Source organism: Solea senegalensis, linkage group LG4, assembly GCF_019176455.1.
Source record: "Solea senegalensis isolate Sse05_10M linkage group LG4, IFAPA_SoseM_1, whole genome shotgun sequence".
Lineage (NCBI taxonomy): Eukaryota > Metazoa > Chordata > Actinopteri > Pleuronectiformes > Soleidae > Solea > Solea senegalensis.
In genome coordinates this window covers 14,247,990-14,265,048 of record NC_058024.1, presented here as the reverse complement: position 1 = coordinate 14,265,048, position 17,059 = coordinate 14,247,990, and the positions used below count along the sequence as shown (strand labels likewise).

Genomic DNA, 17,059 nt, shown 5'->3' with positions numbered 1-17,059 from the left:
CTAACAGAGTACAAAATCCTTCACAGTTCAGAAGTGAACATTTGAGATTGTTGGGTAAGATAAGTTTGTTTGTATATCGCATTTCGTCACAAGACAAACATAAAACCCATCACGATAATCCACAAAAAGGACACAAGGCATTACAAAGAACTGGGGTATTTAGAAATGAATAAGTTAAAGAATCTAAGTTTAGTAATTAATTTTAAACTCCAGCACTGATTTTAAATCACTCAGCATTCCAGATCTCTGGAGGTTTGTTCCAGATCTGTAGAGCATAGAAACTGAACTGCTGCTTATCCGCTTTTAGTTCTGACTAGGACAGAAAGGTAACCTGTCCCAGATGACCTGAGGGGTCTGGATGGTTAATAAATAACATGGCTGCAGATTTAAGATGATGTTTTAGATGGCCCTTAAGTATTGAGTGCTTCCATAAACTAACAGTGGTATTTTAAATTGATAGACTGTGATTTGATAAACAGTGTAATGTTTGGGATGTGGACTGATATGTGATGGTGAGGACTCAGCTGCAGCTCTCTGATTTTCTTCAGAGAGACCTTTAATCACACCATTAATATGGCAGTTAAAAAGAGTCCATGATTGGACCAATATTGGTCATTGGTTTGTTGGTTTTAGCTATGCTGAATGAAGCTGCACTAAGATAAGTATTCCCTGTTTACAAAACAATTACACAATGTTATCTTTGTTGATTTGGTTAATGCACTTACTCAAAGTTTGAATACAAGAGGGCCCAGGATGTAACCCTGAGGTACCTCTGCATGTGATCTTTGTCCACACAGATGTGTAGTTATAGACTAATCCTTGTCCATTAAGTAAGATCCAAACCATCTTAAAGCCAGTTTTCCAGTCAGTCTAATAATGAACTGTCAATGCTGTGGTGTCGTTAGAAACCGGATTGCAGAGGCACAGACTCAATTGGAGCACTAGTTTACAGAGAGACTGATTTATCATATAAACATATTGAGACTACATGTAAAGTTGTTTTCTTTGTAGATTAGAACCAACAACTTTCAGTTTTATGTACAAACAAGACTATAGAATTTGTGAATTGAACAAATAGTTTATTTGTGGTTTAGTTTTCCATCCATTGTGTCAAAAGCTTTGACAAGAGTATTGATTGGGGTACACTGCATGGTGAGGAGGGTGTGTAGTTCAGTTGAGGAAGGAGGTTTGCTGACATGATGTCATCCTAACTGTGAGCCAGAACGAACCTCAGCTGAATGTTCTCTTTCCCCAGGTCTTTTATTTGTTTCTTCAGAGCTTCTCGATGCATCAGAGCAGTGTTTAAGCAAAGCGTCACTCTTGGCAACTCTTGAACATCAGAGGTGGTTATTTCTTCTTTCTCCTCCGTGTCTGATATCTGATAATCTCCACCTGATGGTATTGGCTTGTGCCTCAGCTTCCTCTCCAGCTTCCAGCACATTTTACCGACACGTAAAACTCTTTCACCCTTGATGATCACTGTCTGAAGTTTTCTGATGGCGGCATCACTCTGCATAATGAGGTCAATGAGCTGTCTCTTTGCTGCTGAGTGACCCAGGGTCAGCCTATCGCGGAGTATGAACGTCTTCTGCCTCACTTCATTTATGGAGTTTTTCAGCTCTTGTTCCATTAGCTCATTTTCTCTCTGGATGGTTCTCAATTTTTCTCTATGTTTCTCTACATTTTTTATCATTGCCATCTTTTTCTTGGTTATTTGAATGTGTTGCTGTTTTTTAAAGATTAGGTCATTGACCTCTTTTTGTTCTTTGCGTAGGTTTCTCAGCAGCTTATAGTTTTGATGAGACAGCTCCGTTAGCATTACCTGTCCGTCCTTGACCAGAGCATCCTCCCAGCTCTCATGAGCGTTCCTGTATGAATTGATGCTGTCACTGTACAGTTTGTCGATTTCTTTCATGATTTTATTGTGTTCCTCCTCCATATTGACCTTCGCTTCCTCTAGCTGTGCTTTCCGCTGCTCAGAATGTGCCATCATCTGCTTCCTTTCGCAGTTGAACGTAGAGCACACATGCTGCAAGTTGCTCTCCCACTGCAGCTGCAGAACCATGACATGTTTGTTCTGCAAAGCCCTCAGCCGCTCCAGAAGATGCAAATGGACCCGCTGCACATGGGAAGACTGACGCTCTGCCTCCTCTAGATCATGCTCTAAACTCCTGATGACATCGTCCAGGCTGTCTATCTGCCTCTCAAACATCTGTTTGAAGATCTCAATGTCTTCGCAAAGCTCATCGGCTTGAGTGTGACACAAAATAAATTTCCAGCCTTCATTGACCGTCAGCTGCTTCACTGCGTTGCTCCTCTGCTCCAGCAACTTTTCTGTCTGACTCTGTGGGAGTATCTCCTCCTTTGGATGGTCCATTTTCTCCTCGGACAGATTCTCTGATTTTCTTTAAATGGATGAAGTGGTCTTTTTTGGTGTTTTATGGCAGTTAGCATTGGTAATGTTACATGGATCATAGCCTGTGATGTATGCCCTATGTTCCGTTATCGAATAGTGTTGCATGACTGAGTTGCAGTCCTGTATTATGGACAAATGATGATGTCATAATGTTATCATGGAATGCCTTTGAAGAACGTCTTCCTATCAACTTGGGAAGCGTGAGGATAAAATAGTTCCAGGGTAGGATTTGTTGTGGCAAAACGTTGATAAGATCACAGGTGAGTGTAGAAATAAGTACATAAGAACAGCAGCTGTCTTTGAGTTAAAATAAAAAACAACAGAGTCATGGAGACGTGCACACACAGTATACATTTCAATTAAATTGCAATATATAGATGTATATCTTCGACCCATGTTCTTTGCACACAGCAAAGGGTCACCACAATGGAGAGGTTACTACAACATACGACAGATGGTTTGAAGCTTAGTTTCTTCCTTGTGATGTCTTCAGCAGAGACATTTTATATATTAATTCTTGTTGACCTTTAGCATCGTTTTGCTTTTATTGTCATGAGTTGATTTAACTCCCCAGAGAAACAGTGTCCTATTGAAATAAAGTTTAAACTCCAAGTCTACTTTCAGAGCAGATATTTCTTTCTTCTTAAGTTACCTTTTTCACATATCTTTTAATAACACTAGTTAAGCCCTCATTTCAGCCTTTCAGACACTACATTCACACATGGAAACACATGAAAGACGACAAAAATAGCAAGTAACACTGGTTCCCACTCAAACACAGTATAATTAGCAGGGCCGTGATGACTGGTGTGTATTAATGGGGCCTAAATATGCATGTGGCATTCATTTTACCCTTATCAACAAAATTACATCCCTCTTCAATCTTCTCTGCTACAGTGATCAAATAGACAGCACTACTTGATGACAAGGGACCTGGGTTAAGTTACTGCATCTCATGACGGATGAATCTTGTGTTGTGCAGAGAAACAACAGATCGAGCGTCGTTCAAAAGGCTGTTTCTTTTATACTCAAGGAATCTCCTTTCCTGAAAACCAAACTCTTAAGCCCATTTTTTTAAATAAAATTAATCCATCATCATATTTTGCCTTCATTATGTCCACCACAGGACCTATGGCCTTCCTCCCCTTTACTAATTTTGCTCCTCATGGTGGAAGGTCATGCATGGTTACTTCCACGCAGACGTCTCCACATTGTCTTATTTATTCTCACCCAACCACTCAGGTTTCTTCTTATAACCCTTAAGTGTCTGCACCCATTGCAATCTAATCTTGGTTATACTGATTGTTATCACCTCAGTCAGACAGGTTAGGGGCTCCCAAAGGATCAAAAAGGAGTCAATGCATGATGTTCAATCAAAATTCTTTGTTTTTCTTTTTTACCTTATTTCCAACACTCACCGCATATCTGGATGTTAAGCTGAATTCAGTTTGTTGAGATCCAGTGGTGACGATCTCTCCACAAATGGAGGAATTGGCCAGTGACTGTCCACTGAGTCTCAGACGATCCACTCAGCTGGATCCCAATTCTGACACCAAATTGTTGTGGCACAATCTTAATAAGACCATTGTTAGTGTAGAAATAAGTGCATGAGAACGGCAGCTGTCTTTGTGAGTTTTATTCGTCTTGCAAGAGGAACAGACAGCACAGCGCATCCAGGCTGTCTGTGCAGTAGTTCAGCGGAAACCGCCGCCAAAATGATAGCATAATGCTGGACATTGCTTGACGAAAGTGGCTGTTGCTTCTTGGGCCCAATGTTTGGCATTAGAGAAAGGTCACACCTCTCAGTATACAGACCACCATCATAAAGTTCATATAAACTAGAAAATTTGCATTTCCTGGAGAAAAGGCAGATCCATGTCTGCCTTGCACGAATCAAAGGCAGATGAAATTCCATACCACAGTTGCCATGTCAACCTAAATGCAAATCAAAGGCAATCAAGGGAAGCACCCATCTTTATTCATTTTTAATGAGGGAAAATGGCAGAAAAAGTTAATATATGTATATATATATATATGTGTGTGTATATATGTATATATGTATGTAGTATGTATATATATACATACTACATACACATATGTATATATATGTATGTATATATATATATATATATTTATATATATATATATATATATATATATATATATATATATACATATATCTTCAATCTCATGTGATCAAATAAGGGCCTGTCCAAAAACAGGAGAATCCAAATTTATCATATCGTGAAAATGGCTCCCGTTACAGCAGCACTTACAGGCCTGATGTGTATATAACTGCATTTAGAGCTGTTTGCGTTGTGTGTTTATGGAAAATGTTTTCAAAACAACAAAGAAAAAGACTCTGGGCCTAAGAATATCTAAGTAAATGTTAACAAGTGAGAAAAGTGTGAAAAGGGCTGTTTTTGAATTATGGTTTCCACTGGGGCTGCGTGATTTGGCCTAAAACATAAAGCCATTCAAGACTGATTTTCTTTAGTTCTGCCCATTATAAGAGACAGGGATTTCACGAAAATGTTATTATTTTTCCTGTTGTCGTCGGTGGGTAGATTCTTAACAAAATTAAATGTGAGCGCATCCAAACCATATGGGACTAAAGATTTCTATGAGTGACATAGATTGAACCTTGTCATCAGCTTTATATCTGGTAGCTTCCTATACATCCACATTTCTCTGCTAGTTAGTGTTTGATGTTGTGTTTACTATTCTCTCATTATATAATCACAGTCAGCATGTCAGCTCTGTCAGAAAATTGCCGTTAGGTTTTGCTGTTGAGATGTTTGTTTGGAATGTCTGTTTTGATAATGAACAGACTGAGCCAGAGGTTTTCACCATCTCTGGAAATATGAAGCTTGGGGTTCTGTTGCTTCTTTGATTGCTAGCTGAACATGTCTGTATTATTAACAGCACAAAGGATTTTTGGTATTTTTGCGTTAAGATGTGCCAACTTTTTAGCAGGACTTTTCGATTGATTTCTAAAGGCTTCCCCTCATGTGATTTAGAAATCCCCCCCTTCCCCTGCACGGATCTAAGGATTACTTTATTTCTGCCGTCGCTTTTTGAGCTGCTTCCTCTCCTCCACTCATTGTTCAATTTATGGCTGCCACCCACACGTCTCTTGTTCTGTGAAAGCCTTTGTTGTTTTCTCTTAACGTTGGGCCTTTTGTGCACATTGCACACCTTAATATTGTTCAGGCTTTATGTGTTTGGTCAGTTTCACATCGCCCCTCTGTTCTTTGTGCTCCGATTTTCAGCCGATTCTTTTAAAAAATGAAATGATGGATGAATCCGTCAGTGTGAAGTACAGTGCATCAGTGTAGGGAGACCTGCCCAAGAAAATAGTGCTCAGTATTCAATAGTAACTAGACAGAAACACATGATTATATAAATCATGTGTTTCTGTCCAGTAATAATAGTGCATGGAAAAAAAAAAAGTCACCTGACAGAGGATATTCCATGTCCTCATCCTAAAGAGCTCTCTGCTTGCTTTTGGTTGTGTGGTAGAGTGATTAACCTACTTAATGAGAAAATATCATTCAGTGAATGCTGATTTCTATGCATGAATGAATGCTCCTGTAAATCTCTGCTGCTCCGGTTTGCTTTCTGCAGCAGGAAAATCGTCAGTAAATGTCTGAACCATCAACCGTCATCTTTGGCAAGGGAACAATGTCCTGTGAAGTGCAATTTGGCTCAAATTTTGGCTCAAGTCACCAGATTATTAGAATCACCAAAGTCCTTTCCTCTGAAGTAATATGAGAGCAGCGAATTGATGTATTCTTCTGCAGTAGCACATCAAACTGATTACCAAACTATTACAATAAATGTTTGCCTTACCTTAGAACACACATTTCTTTCATAACCAGTTGGACTGTCAAAACATTTATTATAATAGCAAGGTTTCCTCATTGGGGTACTGAACATTCACCACCCACCATGTCTATGACTGATCAGTGGAAAGTACAAACATAGCTGCCTGTGCTAATCTCAGAATTTCTCCCTTTCATTCTGGTCTTGTCCTACCCTTCACAAACAGTAATAATGTTGCACGGATGTTTCCACATTTGGGAGATTAGTATTACTGTGTGGAGTCTGTGGTTGTGTGAGGGTTTATTCTTGATGCACTTAGATAGGCTGTAGTATTCCGACCAACTTTTCACTCACCCAAGAGACAGTTTCAGTCGCCGTCTCATTGATTTAAGGTTTACTTAATGTTTAACATGCACTGGAGTGACAGCAGGTCTAAGACGTCTTGGTTCCACAAACAGTTGAATGTGATCTGGAACGTTGACATTTTTAGTGTAAGATAGAGTTTGGTCTGTGAATGATTTATTTTATCTTTTGCTTGACTACAACCCTAGCACTGAAGTCCATTTGTGTACATTTGTGTGCCTTTATTTGTATTTTGCAAATGTAGACGTGGTGCAGACTGGTGCGAGGCAGCCATCTCACTTGCACTGTCCAAGCGCTGCTGCAGATAATGTAATCTGACAGCACGCAGAGACGTAATATCCTGATGGGCTGCTGAGGCCTGAAAATACCAGTAGGGTGTCTTACTGTAATTGAACCCACCACAGACATCCCTTAGCCTTTCACAATAATGAGCCGAAACACTAACACACACACACACACACACACATATACACATATCTGTGACACTAGAGCAATCATGGAGACAGACCCCACGACACCAGTGTCTGCAGCATACAGACCTGAGAAAGGGAAGAGAAGAAAAGGCTGAGGAAAAAACAACAACAACCAAACTAGTAGGGTTGGCTGTGGTTGTGTAACCCACCACGGTTTGAAGAGGAGGAGAGTTCATTGATTGGGCTGCATTCCTACTGCTTTCTGCCTCATTATCAGACGACACAGTCTTTGTTTAAGCAGCACATAACGATCCATCACAAGCTGCACATGCTCTGCAGCTTCTTTCATGCTGGCGAGGAGTATTTACGTGGTAGTTGTTTTTTTTTTCTTTGATTCATGCTGTATACTTCGGTACATTGGAAGATTTATATTTGGAAGGTTTTGCATTGAAATCTTTTTTAATTTTTAGTTTGTATTACGTATATTTGCAAATATTGGGCTCTTACACTATTATATGCATTAGTGGTCTTGCAAATTAATTGTGTATTTTTCTCTCTCTCTCTCTCTCTCTCTCTCTCTCTCTCTCTCTCTCTCTCTCTCTCTCTCTCTCTCTCTCTCTCTCTCTCTCTCTCTCTCTCTCTCTCTCTCTCTCTCTCTCTCTCTCCTCCCAGAGTGTGTTCCTCAGCATCATGAACAAAATGAAGAACTTTAAGAGGCGTTTCTCTTTATCTGTTCCTCGCACCGAGACCATTGAGGAGAATGAATTCACTGAGCAGATCAACCAGCTCAACATTCAGCACACTCATGGTAAGAACCCTGTTTTCCATCACCTGAAGTGCCATTGTGCTCCCACACGCTTCATAAGGACCATATTCTTTTTTGTTTGTTTCGTTATATTTCACCAATGGTTATAGTATTTGTGTTTTTTGCACGAAAGCATGATTTCTTAGCCCTAACCTTGTGATTTTGTTGGCACTTAAACCCAACCACAGATCCCCCACTTTGCTTAAACCTATCTACCAAACATGAATGCTGAGTTAAACTCATTGACTGTCCATTGACTAATATTCAAGCATGTCTTGAATAAACCTGATGTAATAGAACAAACACAGGTTTCAGCAGTAACATTAATTACGGTTTCACTCTAGTTGTAAGGGTATGTCACACTAAATACTTGACACTTTAACTTATAGAAGTTGTTTTGTTTTTGTGATCTTGTTTGATACATGTTTCCCATATTTTATGAGAAATAATGATACTGTAGGAACATTATTGCATTGGTAAAACAACAAATCCAAAGGTGAGACTTTTGCACAGTCCTGTACATAGTAGCCAGATATTTTCTTTTCTTCAAGATTTGGTGGAGACCAAAACAAAGCCAAGTGAAGCAAATATTCAAGTAAAACTCGCAACGTTCTTGTTGTGGCAGAGTCCAACCTTCAAACACACTCTGTGACACTTGGTTTCTATTAAATTTTACATTTTCGAAACCTCTTTGTGTTTTTTGTCCTTACTACAAATCCATGTACAGATTTTCATGACACATTTCAATCAGTGTCAAGCAGTGATGTTATCACAAATAACATAGACTCTGCCATACTTTACCATCTATTTCTTAACAGGAAAATGATTTACAATATCAACCTGTGCTATTGAAGAAGACCAGAAACTATGTTATACTAGGATAATGTTTACTGACATCATAAATCATTCATTTCATTCAAATTGACCTCTTTTTTTGTAACCACCTGAGTGCACCATAGCCCCAACTGGCTGTTCTATATATTCTTTTTCCTGATTGACCGCAGAATTTTGATATACAGTCTATGGTGTCAACAGTATAAAAGATCAATCACAGAACAAAGATGGATCAAAATAAGAGAAGTGTGGGAGGGTCTTTACAAAGAGATTATTATGGAACAGCTAACTGTAAATTGTACCAAACACAGGGTCTGCTTTTAATAGTTCATGGAAATACATTCAGTTTCTTAATGTTTCACTCATAACCACATCTTCAATACTTCAAAAATGGCATTGTCAACGCAGTTTAGCTCATTAATATCCCAAAACCTCAAATGAATGCTAATGAACAGCATTGAAAACAAATGTCGTTATAGTTCCTAGTGCCGTTTGGTCTCTGTACAAAATTTACAAACTCATTCTGGGTTTTAGTACCAAATACAAATCTCTTCCTTTTGTGTCTCTTTCATGGACCCTCACAGGTTTGCCAGGGTTTTTCTTGCTATGTCTTTTATCACAGGCTTCCACTAGAAAAGAGTGATAATAGTGTCTAGATAAGGCTGAGTAAGTGAACACTTTCAGAATTAGTATTTCAACTGTGTAGCGTAGTATTGTCTAGATTCTCCTTTATGTTACAAAGCCATCTATAGTCCTCTAATACTAGCAACAGGTTGTATTTGCAGTTGCTTTACAGTAAGACACCCTTACACACACACACACACACTCAAAAACTCAAAAAAATACACGACTATTATGCACTGTGATTTGGAGTGAATAGCAAATTCAAGTGCACACATTGTACAGTCTAACCATGATATTCTGTAAACAGGTGTTGTCACTGTACCACTTGAGTCAAACAGTCAGCCTCGGTCTCTAGTGTGATCATAAAGTGCTGCCTGGGAGAGAAGCAGCTGGATGGAGGTTTGGTTTAAAGCCCCAGGTTGCATCTGCCTGCATCACTGTCTGCTCCTGAAGGTCAGGGAAGAGGTGACACACAGACACAGGCAGACAAGGACATACAGGGACACAGAGTTTCACCCAAGTCCTTTTAAACCATTTTGTGTTTGTTTTTTCTGTCTTGCTCCCTCTGTTCTCGGCGAGGCAGAGGGATTATGTCCTACAGCGTTGCACAGCATGTCGGGCTGTTTAAATGAAAAACATTGACATTTTTGCTCAAAGCAATTTATCTTTCAAATGGCATGTGTTTTTTTTTTGTTGTTTTTTTTTATAAAAGGTTTCAGTTGGTATCAGAGTCAGTATGAAAAGATGTGACATTTGGTCTTTTTGGATTTTGTCAGGAACATTATCAGTTGTGGGATTAAAGCTGCAGTATAGGCAGAAAGATAAATGACTTTTTGAGCTTAAGCCACAGGTTGTTAAAATACCAAAGGTTTTTCTTCTTCTTCAGCTCTCTATCCCCATGGTTCTCTCATTCGTTGAGTCTGTGCTCACTGAAGCAATGTCTCACATTAAATGTCCAATTTTCTTTTGGACTTCCGCTTTTCTTTTCAGTGGAGGAAGTTGTTGCTTGTGCTGGAGTAGTTATAGTAGAAAAACCATCAGCAGTGCCATCTTTCTCTTTACTGCCATGTAATCGGTCAAACTCTCCTGCCAATGGTTATTCTGGATTTATTGATCGATTCTGCCTACTGTGCCTTTGAATTTGTTGAATGGAGAACATGTAAGCCACACACACTTCTGTTGTCTATGTTTAGGTTTAAGGGGGAAAAAAGATGTCTTTGGTTCATCTCAGACACATATTAAACATGCTTTTTTTCCCCAAAGCAACTGTGATTAATGGTTTGTTAGCAGCTACAATGTGGGGAATCTACATTGCCATCAGACCCAATAAAAACCCAAAAAGGCATGTACGCCCCCCCCCATCCATCAGTTAAATGCAGGTTGGATGTCGGGGAGAATTAATGAAGTTGTAGCCAGCGAACACGCATCTTTCGCTCAGAGAAGGGTTCTGCTGCAACTGTAGACGATCTGCTTGCTCACCTTTTACCTCGCACACAAGCAGATCTATTTCCTCCATCCTTCCTTCCTTCCATCATTCACTTCTCCAGTTTCCTGCATTTGCCATTTAAATAGCAACACACCAGTTACATGCGCACCTGGCTTGTAAAGTCTATGACGAGCAAAACTCTGGTGGGCTTTGTTAATATTACACCCAAAACACACTTACACGCCCCATTACACGCCGTCATGCACTATAGGTCACTTCTACAGTGAAGAAAACAAGTATCTATGCCAACATTTAAAAAATTTGAATTCAGACATAATAATGATAACAAGAGCTTGTTGTTAAGGCTACTGGATGCAATAAAAAGCATATTTATTTTTCTTAAATAATATTTTTTATTGAATTTTCAATAATTACAACTGACACACTTGTAATAAAAAACATTAAAATACAATATACAATATACCTGTAGAGAGTGAAAAAACTCAAAACATAGTGTGATGATACAAACAGGGATTTAAGCAAAAACTTCAGCTCAGTTTACATATACACTGAAGAAAGCATGCGTAAGATATTCAAGTGGAAAGTATTTTATGTCAGCCATTATTATGTCACAGTTTCTGCCAAACTCACAGTGTTTACATTTATTTCAAAAGTTCGGTTTTGACTGTTATTCTCGCAAACATGAGGTTATTTACAGCACAAAGGATCCGTGTTAGTCCGTATCCAAAACAATGAAGCGAGTAGAGTTGCTACACAGGTGTGCTTACTGTGCCACAACACAGCACCAGCTCTGAGGAAAAATAACTGTGTCTGGTCTGTTCCCCTTGTACATATTTGCATTTTTTGGACTTCAAATTCTGTGTCCGATTGGCTATTTGATGTCATGACTCAATATCATGTTCTGTGAAAGTTAATGAAATTGTCAGTGCTCGTCGCAAACTGGTGTAAGATCGCTTGTACCTGTGAAGTACTTGGAAATTTAAAGTACTCCAGTACTTTTTTTTTTCTCAGCCACTGTTTTTGAACATAAAATGTACAAAAGGAGAATCTCGGGATTTGCTTTGCATGCTCTTTAAAATGCCATTTTATTGCCTCTGCCAAAAAGTTGTTTTTCTGTGAATGATATTTTCTCAAACGTTTTTATTAGAGCTGATTGATATGATCATATCATCCGATATTCCTAATATAATGATACAAGGTTTCGGTTCCAACTGGGTTTCAAGTATTTCAGAAATGAGTTTGAAAGTGCTGATCCAGTAGGTCATAACTTCGGGACATAGAGCAAAGCTGTGGATTAAAGTGTCGTCTGCCAGCAGACATCTATCACAAGATGGTGAGATCTCAGGGTATATACTGTGTAACCTCACTTTGGAGTAGAGAAGACGATGAAGGATTTTAAATTGGATCTCTCCAGACTTTCTTCCCAAAGTGTCCATCATTTCCAATCTTTCTCCCATCTTGTTTTAATTAAAGAGGAATCAATAGGTTAACATATATATAAGATATTAACTTTCCTGAGCATTTTCCTGAATGATATTTTCAGAATGCGCCCTATGTGCCCTAAATACATCCTCAAATCCGAGGATATCAACTCTGAATGTGGCCCAAGTGTTTTGAAACTGGATCCGTCTTTGAGAAAGGCACAACCTTGCGCTTCTTGATGACTGTAATGAGCGGCGTCATGCAAATGAGAGCGACGCATGAATATCAAAAAGATCTCCAGCTCAGCGTGAATGTTACTTCCGTCATCATCTGTGAAGCTTCCCCCGTAATCACAGTTTCACATGGAAAAATGCAACAAAAACATCATGTGGCGCATCATATTGGATTGTCCTTTTCCTAACAAGGTCTGTGGCAGGCGACCGTCCATATCTCACAACAATCAGGCAGTGTCACAGTGTGTGTGTGTGTGCGCGCGCTCATCTCATTTTCACCTTTACTAACCCTGATTAGCATTGGGAGATCAAAGGAGCATTGTAGCTGTGATATTCAAATGTTTATAGCAAACAGGTTGTCATTTCATCCCCCCGGTCCATTTAGACCATTGATCCATGTGACACAAAGGAGTCGGTTGGAGGCCGTTCTGTCCTTCTGAGCTTTACTGAAAGTCATTCACCTTTATTTTGTCTTTGTTGAATTGATACACTGCTATACATCTATGCAGTAAATATTGATGTATACAGTGTGTGTGTGTGTGTGTGTACACATTGTCCCCATGGAAACAAGGAGTTGCTTGCTCAACCCACAGAACGATCGGTTAAAATACACACACAACTGTCCTTAAAATGGAGACGCATGTCCACTTATCCCCCCCCCTATGCTTCACATACCAGTGAGGCAGTGACACAGTAAGGTAGACAGCAACAGCACATCAAACACACATCAATGCTGTCGGATCAGAGTCCACTCTTCCCAGCACACAGTCTAAAGCCTTTGCCTCAGCAGTGTTAACTGTGATCTCCTGCACAGTATTGATGATTCATGTCTAAAAACAAGAAGCTTAGAGTGAATTTTGACAATCCTATTGTCTGTTCTGAGTACATCTGACTCTGTTGGAAAATGGCGAAGATTTTAACTACCTGTTTTTTGTGCCGTGCAATAGCAGGCACTTCTAACCCCTGTTGTTGTGTGTCTGATGTAGCAATCATTTAAACTTAACAGGTCGGTCGGCTTATTTTTATTTCCTGAGGATCATTTGAAAGCACAATAAAGTCCAGTACATAGAAAATGTTACTTTCTACGGCCATTTCTGGTGCTAGCGTTGACCATTACCAGTCATGATATGTTGGTCACGCCATGAGCCCTTAACCACAAATCCTGCTTCATTTTCACGTTTTTTTATCATCTTGTTTAAATATCCTTCAGGTGTGTTTTTTTAGTTCTTATGTACTGAACAGCTGCTTGTGGTTTGTAAAAAAATGGAATAAAAGCAAAAATCTGTTTGATTTAATACAGATATGAAAATTAAAATGTGCTTTTATTACTGCTAATTGGTTTGTCTATTTTATCAGCGGGGGATGCAGAGTCTAACGACAGAGGATGTCGTTTAATTTTCAGATTGTAAAACCTGTGATTTGTGGACTTGGACAATAGAAATAAAATGGATTGATTTAAATGGTTTGCATGGATGAATGTTTGACCCTGATGTTGAACTGTCAGCTCATGTTAGATAACAGTCTATAAATAAATGAGTAATGAAACACATACACAGCAAAAGGAGTCACTGAATTGTCAGTTAATATGAGTCATATGGTATGGCCTTCACAGTCACGACTGAGAGAACTGCCGACTGCACATGTTTAGTGTTTTTCTCTTTTTTTTTCGACGTCAGGTCTGACTCCAGACAGACTGGGTCCTCCATCTCATGATGCCAGTCCAGTGAGTCCTGAACCGACCACACCAGGAGCTCAGTCTCCATCCCATCTCCACTACAACAGCAAGGCCCAACACAGACGTTTCTCCATGGAGGTGAGTGGAATGCATGGTCTCGTTGACAGTTGAAAGGTTTGAAAGCGTTAAGTTACAACAGGTGATACACAGTGATAACACAACAGTGGCACACGCGGTTGGATTTTTTTGGTTTAAACTCATCCTAGGCAGTTATTTCTCCATTTCCATGTCTGCCAGTTCAGTGAGATGAGTCACCTTGGTGCTGCAGGGAGGATTTTTTTATTGAAAATGTGAGAGTGCACAGTTCCACCTTATCAGAAAAAGTCCCCGTGGAACTTGTGTGATTCACTCCCAGTCTGTCTTCTACTCAGACGAGTAATCAGTAATGATTTAGAGGAATTTAGACAATCTGAGTTTCTTTCAGTGAGCATATGAAAGAAAAAAAACTTGGCTGTGTGATTGATTGATGCTTTTTAGACGATTAAACTATTAATTAATATGACCAGGTTGTAAAAGTTCTTATCAGCAACCTTTTCAGATAATTGTGTGGTAAAGTTAAATGGTATTTCCAGGGGACGGTTCAACCTCTGAACTTCTTAATAGAAGCTACAGACCAAAACGTATTACGTATTACTGTAAGCTATTAATTAGCACAATCCTTGTTTAATAATAATTTATGAGAAATGTGTTTTGTTTCTCTGATACAGTTTCAATTGAGGTTATGTCTGCATATGAATTAGTTAGTATCCTAGTTAACTTGAACATGTTGATTTAGTTTGAAGTGCTTTATAAATCAAGTGGGATCGGATTGCATCTTTGATGATATTGACCAGTAATTCCATACTAACCCTTTATTATTATGTGATCTGAGTGAACACTAGACTTCTGCACCACCTCTAATTTCCATTCTTGGGGAAATCTGGCCTATGATGGAAGACTGTGTCAGTCAGTCACAATGCAGTTTACACAGAGAGAACACTGCTAAACAGCTGCATGTGCATATTGCTATCCCATCAGTGGAAACAAGTATCTATGCTGCAAAGCAACCTAAAAAAAAGGGAAAGAGAATCATATTATTAAAGGAATACTTTAATTGGATTTGCGTTTAGCTTTGTATTACTAGAACTGGGTTAGTAGAAAACTATCACTGGTGTTTCTCGACTCAGGGGAAACTGAGGTAGGGAAGCACAATTCTTCAATAATACTACCCCTATACCAGTAATACAAAGCTAAATGCAAATCTGTGAAGTATTCCTTTAAGACATCGGTCATCTGTCACATAAGAAGTGTTTGCCTCTGTCCACTCCATGGACTCAGATTCTCCGACCAAACATGTTAGTATTTAATTGCCTGCATCTGAGATTCAGCAATAAACTATTTTTCTGACCGACTGTAGCATTGAGTTTCAGAGACAGGTCATACTTTATTCCTTTATTCATACTACAAACAAGGGTCTAGGTCAGACTACATCCTTGTATTCTTTGAGCGCCGAGTTGCCCATTTATTTAGGACCTTCTCACATAATCTCAAGCAAGTTTCCATGGTTACTGTCGTCTTTGTTGTCTGTTTTGACCAAAAAAAAAAATGGAGCGCACCACCAACTGGACAGAAAAGTTGGCATGTGCGGTTGACGTGGATTCAAACTGTGTGGTTGCTCAGCTTTGTTTGCACTGGGGAAGTGAGCATTATGACTAAATGTTTGTCACATGGACCCACGCAGACCTCTGTGGACACATGGAAGCAGAAAGTATGACCTAAATAAATCCAGGCATCCATCATCTAGGATAAATAACAGTGAATTAAATATTGTTCATGTTTTTAAAACATCCGTATACGGTTAATCTCTGCATCCATAACAGAGAGACAGGACTCCTGCATGTTATAAACTCTGCTGCTTGACACTCTGCAGGATGTCAGCAAACGTATGTCCCTGCCCATGGACATCCGCCTGCCTCCGGAGTTTCTCCAGAAACTGCAGCTGGAGAGTGAAAACTCACCCCTCTGCAAACCTCTCAGTCGCATGTCTCGACGCGCTTCACTGGTTAGTTTATTTTTTCATACTATTGCGTGTAATACGCTGTTGATCCATATGTAGCTTTTACTACAAGCTGTTTGAATATCTCTGGAATATGTCTTGGCACTGTTTGTTCCATTTGCTTCTCCTGTTCCCAACATTTCACCCATTCTCTCAGTCTCTCTCTCTCCCACCCCCATGTTTGCTGTCCTTTCCTTTCTGTGTCTGCAGCCCAGAGGTCCCTCCTTCTAGCCATTGATTGGCTGCTGCTAGCTCGGTTTTTATCTGATTGGCTTGCACAGGTGCAGGTTGTTAGATAGATGTAGGAGCACTAACAGCAGAAAAAATATCTAAATTCATGCACATAAAACAAAACATTTGAATGGTAATAAAAACAAACTACTTCTGCAGAGTGATGTGTTTTGTATATTCATCTTCATTAAATTTTAGCGTCCATGCTGGGTTGTTTATTTTCCATTTGGTAGATTAGTTTTGAGCCAGTGAACGTCTCAGCTCCGAGCAGCTTTCCTCTCTGTGAATCCTCTCCTCCTCTCCTCTTATCTTGCCTTCCTGTTATTGTTTGTCTCTTGTGCGAGTATTACAATGAATTTGATCTCCCTGATGTAATCAAAGGAGATTAATTCTGACCGATTGATCTGTTTTCTTTTTTTGCTTCTAGTCTGACATAGGCTTTGGAAAACTGGAGACGTACGTGAAGCTCGGCAAACTCGGCGAGGTACGTCTCCACCAATTTACTCAACACGTTCACATTTTAACATCAATTAGGCTTTCAGTCCAGTGAGGGCTTAGTGCTTTACTGCTGCAGCCACTGACCAATAACTTCAGTAAGTAAGTGAAACGGATTATTTTCACGTCGCACGTAATTCTTCGTTGTATTTCTCAATTCTCGAGGGAGATGAGAGCCCAT

At 39.4% G+C, this 17,059-nt stretch overlaps 2 protein-coding genes across 2 annotated transcripts in view; one reads left to right on the top strand and one right to left on the bottom strand.

Annotated features, from left to right (window-relative positions):
- The window catches only part of cdk18 (cyclin dependent kinase 18), a 40,524-nt gene that overhangs the window by 10,722 nt on the left and 12,743 nt on the right, over nucleotides 1–17,059 (top strand). Inside the window, exons 2-5 of the mRNA XM_044023046.1 lie at nucleotides 7,690–7,825; nucleotides 14,059–14,195; nucleotides 16,027–16,158; nucleotides 16,811–16,867. Of these exons, the coding sequence (XP_043878981.1) occupies nucleotides 7,708–7,825; nucleotides 14,059–14,195; nucleotides 16,027–16,158; nucleotides 16,811–16,867 (444 nt within the window). The 5' untranslated portion in view covers nucleotides 7,690–7,707. The remainder of the gene's footprint in view (nucleotides 1–7,689; nucleotides 7,826–14,058; nucleotides 14,196–16,026; nucleotides 16,159–16,810; nucleotides 16,868–17,059) is intronic.
- Nucleotides 1,208–2,377, bottom strand: LOC122767952 (dynein regulatory complex subunit 2-like). The gene has a single exon (XM_044023531.1). It carries the CDS (start codon nucleotides 2,375–2,377, stop codon nucleotides 1,208–1,210), a length of 1,170 nt encoding a protein of 389 aa, XP_043879466.1.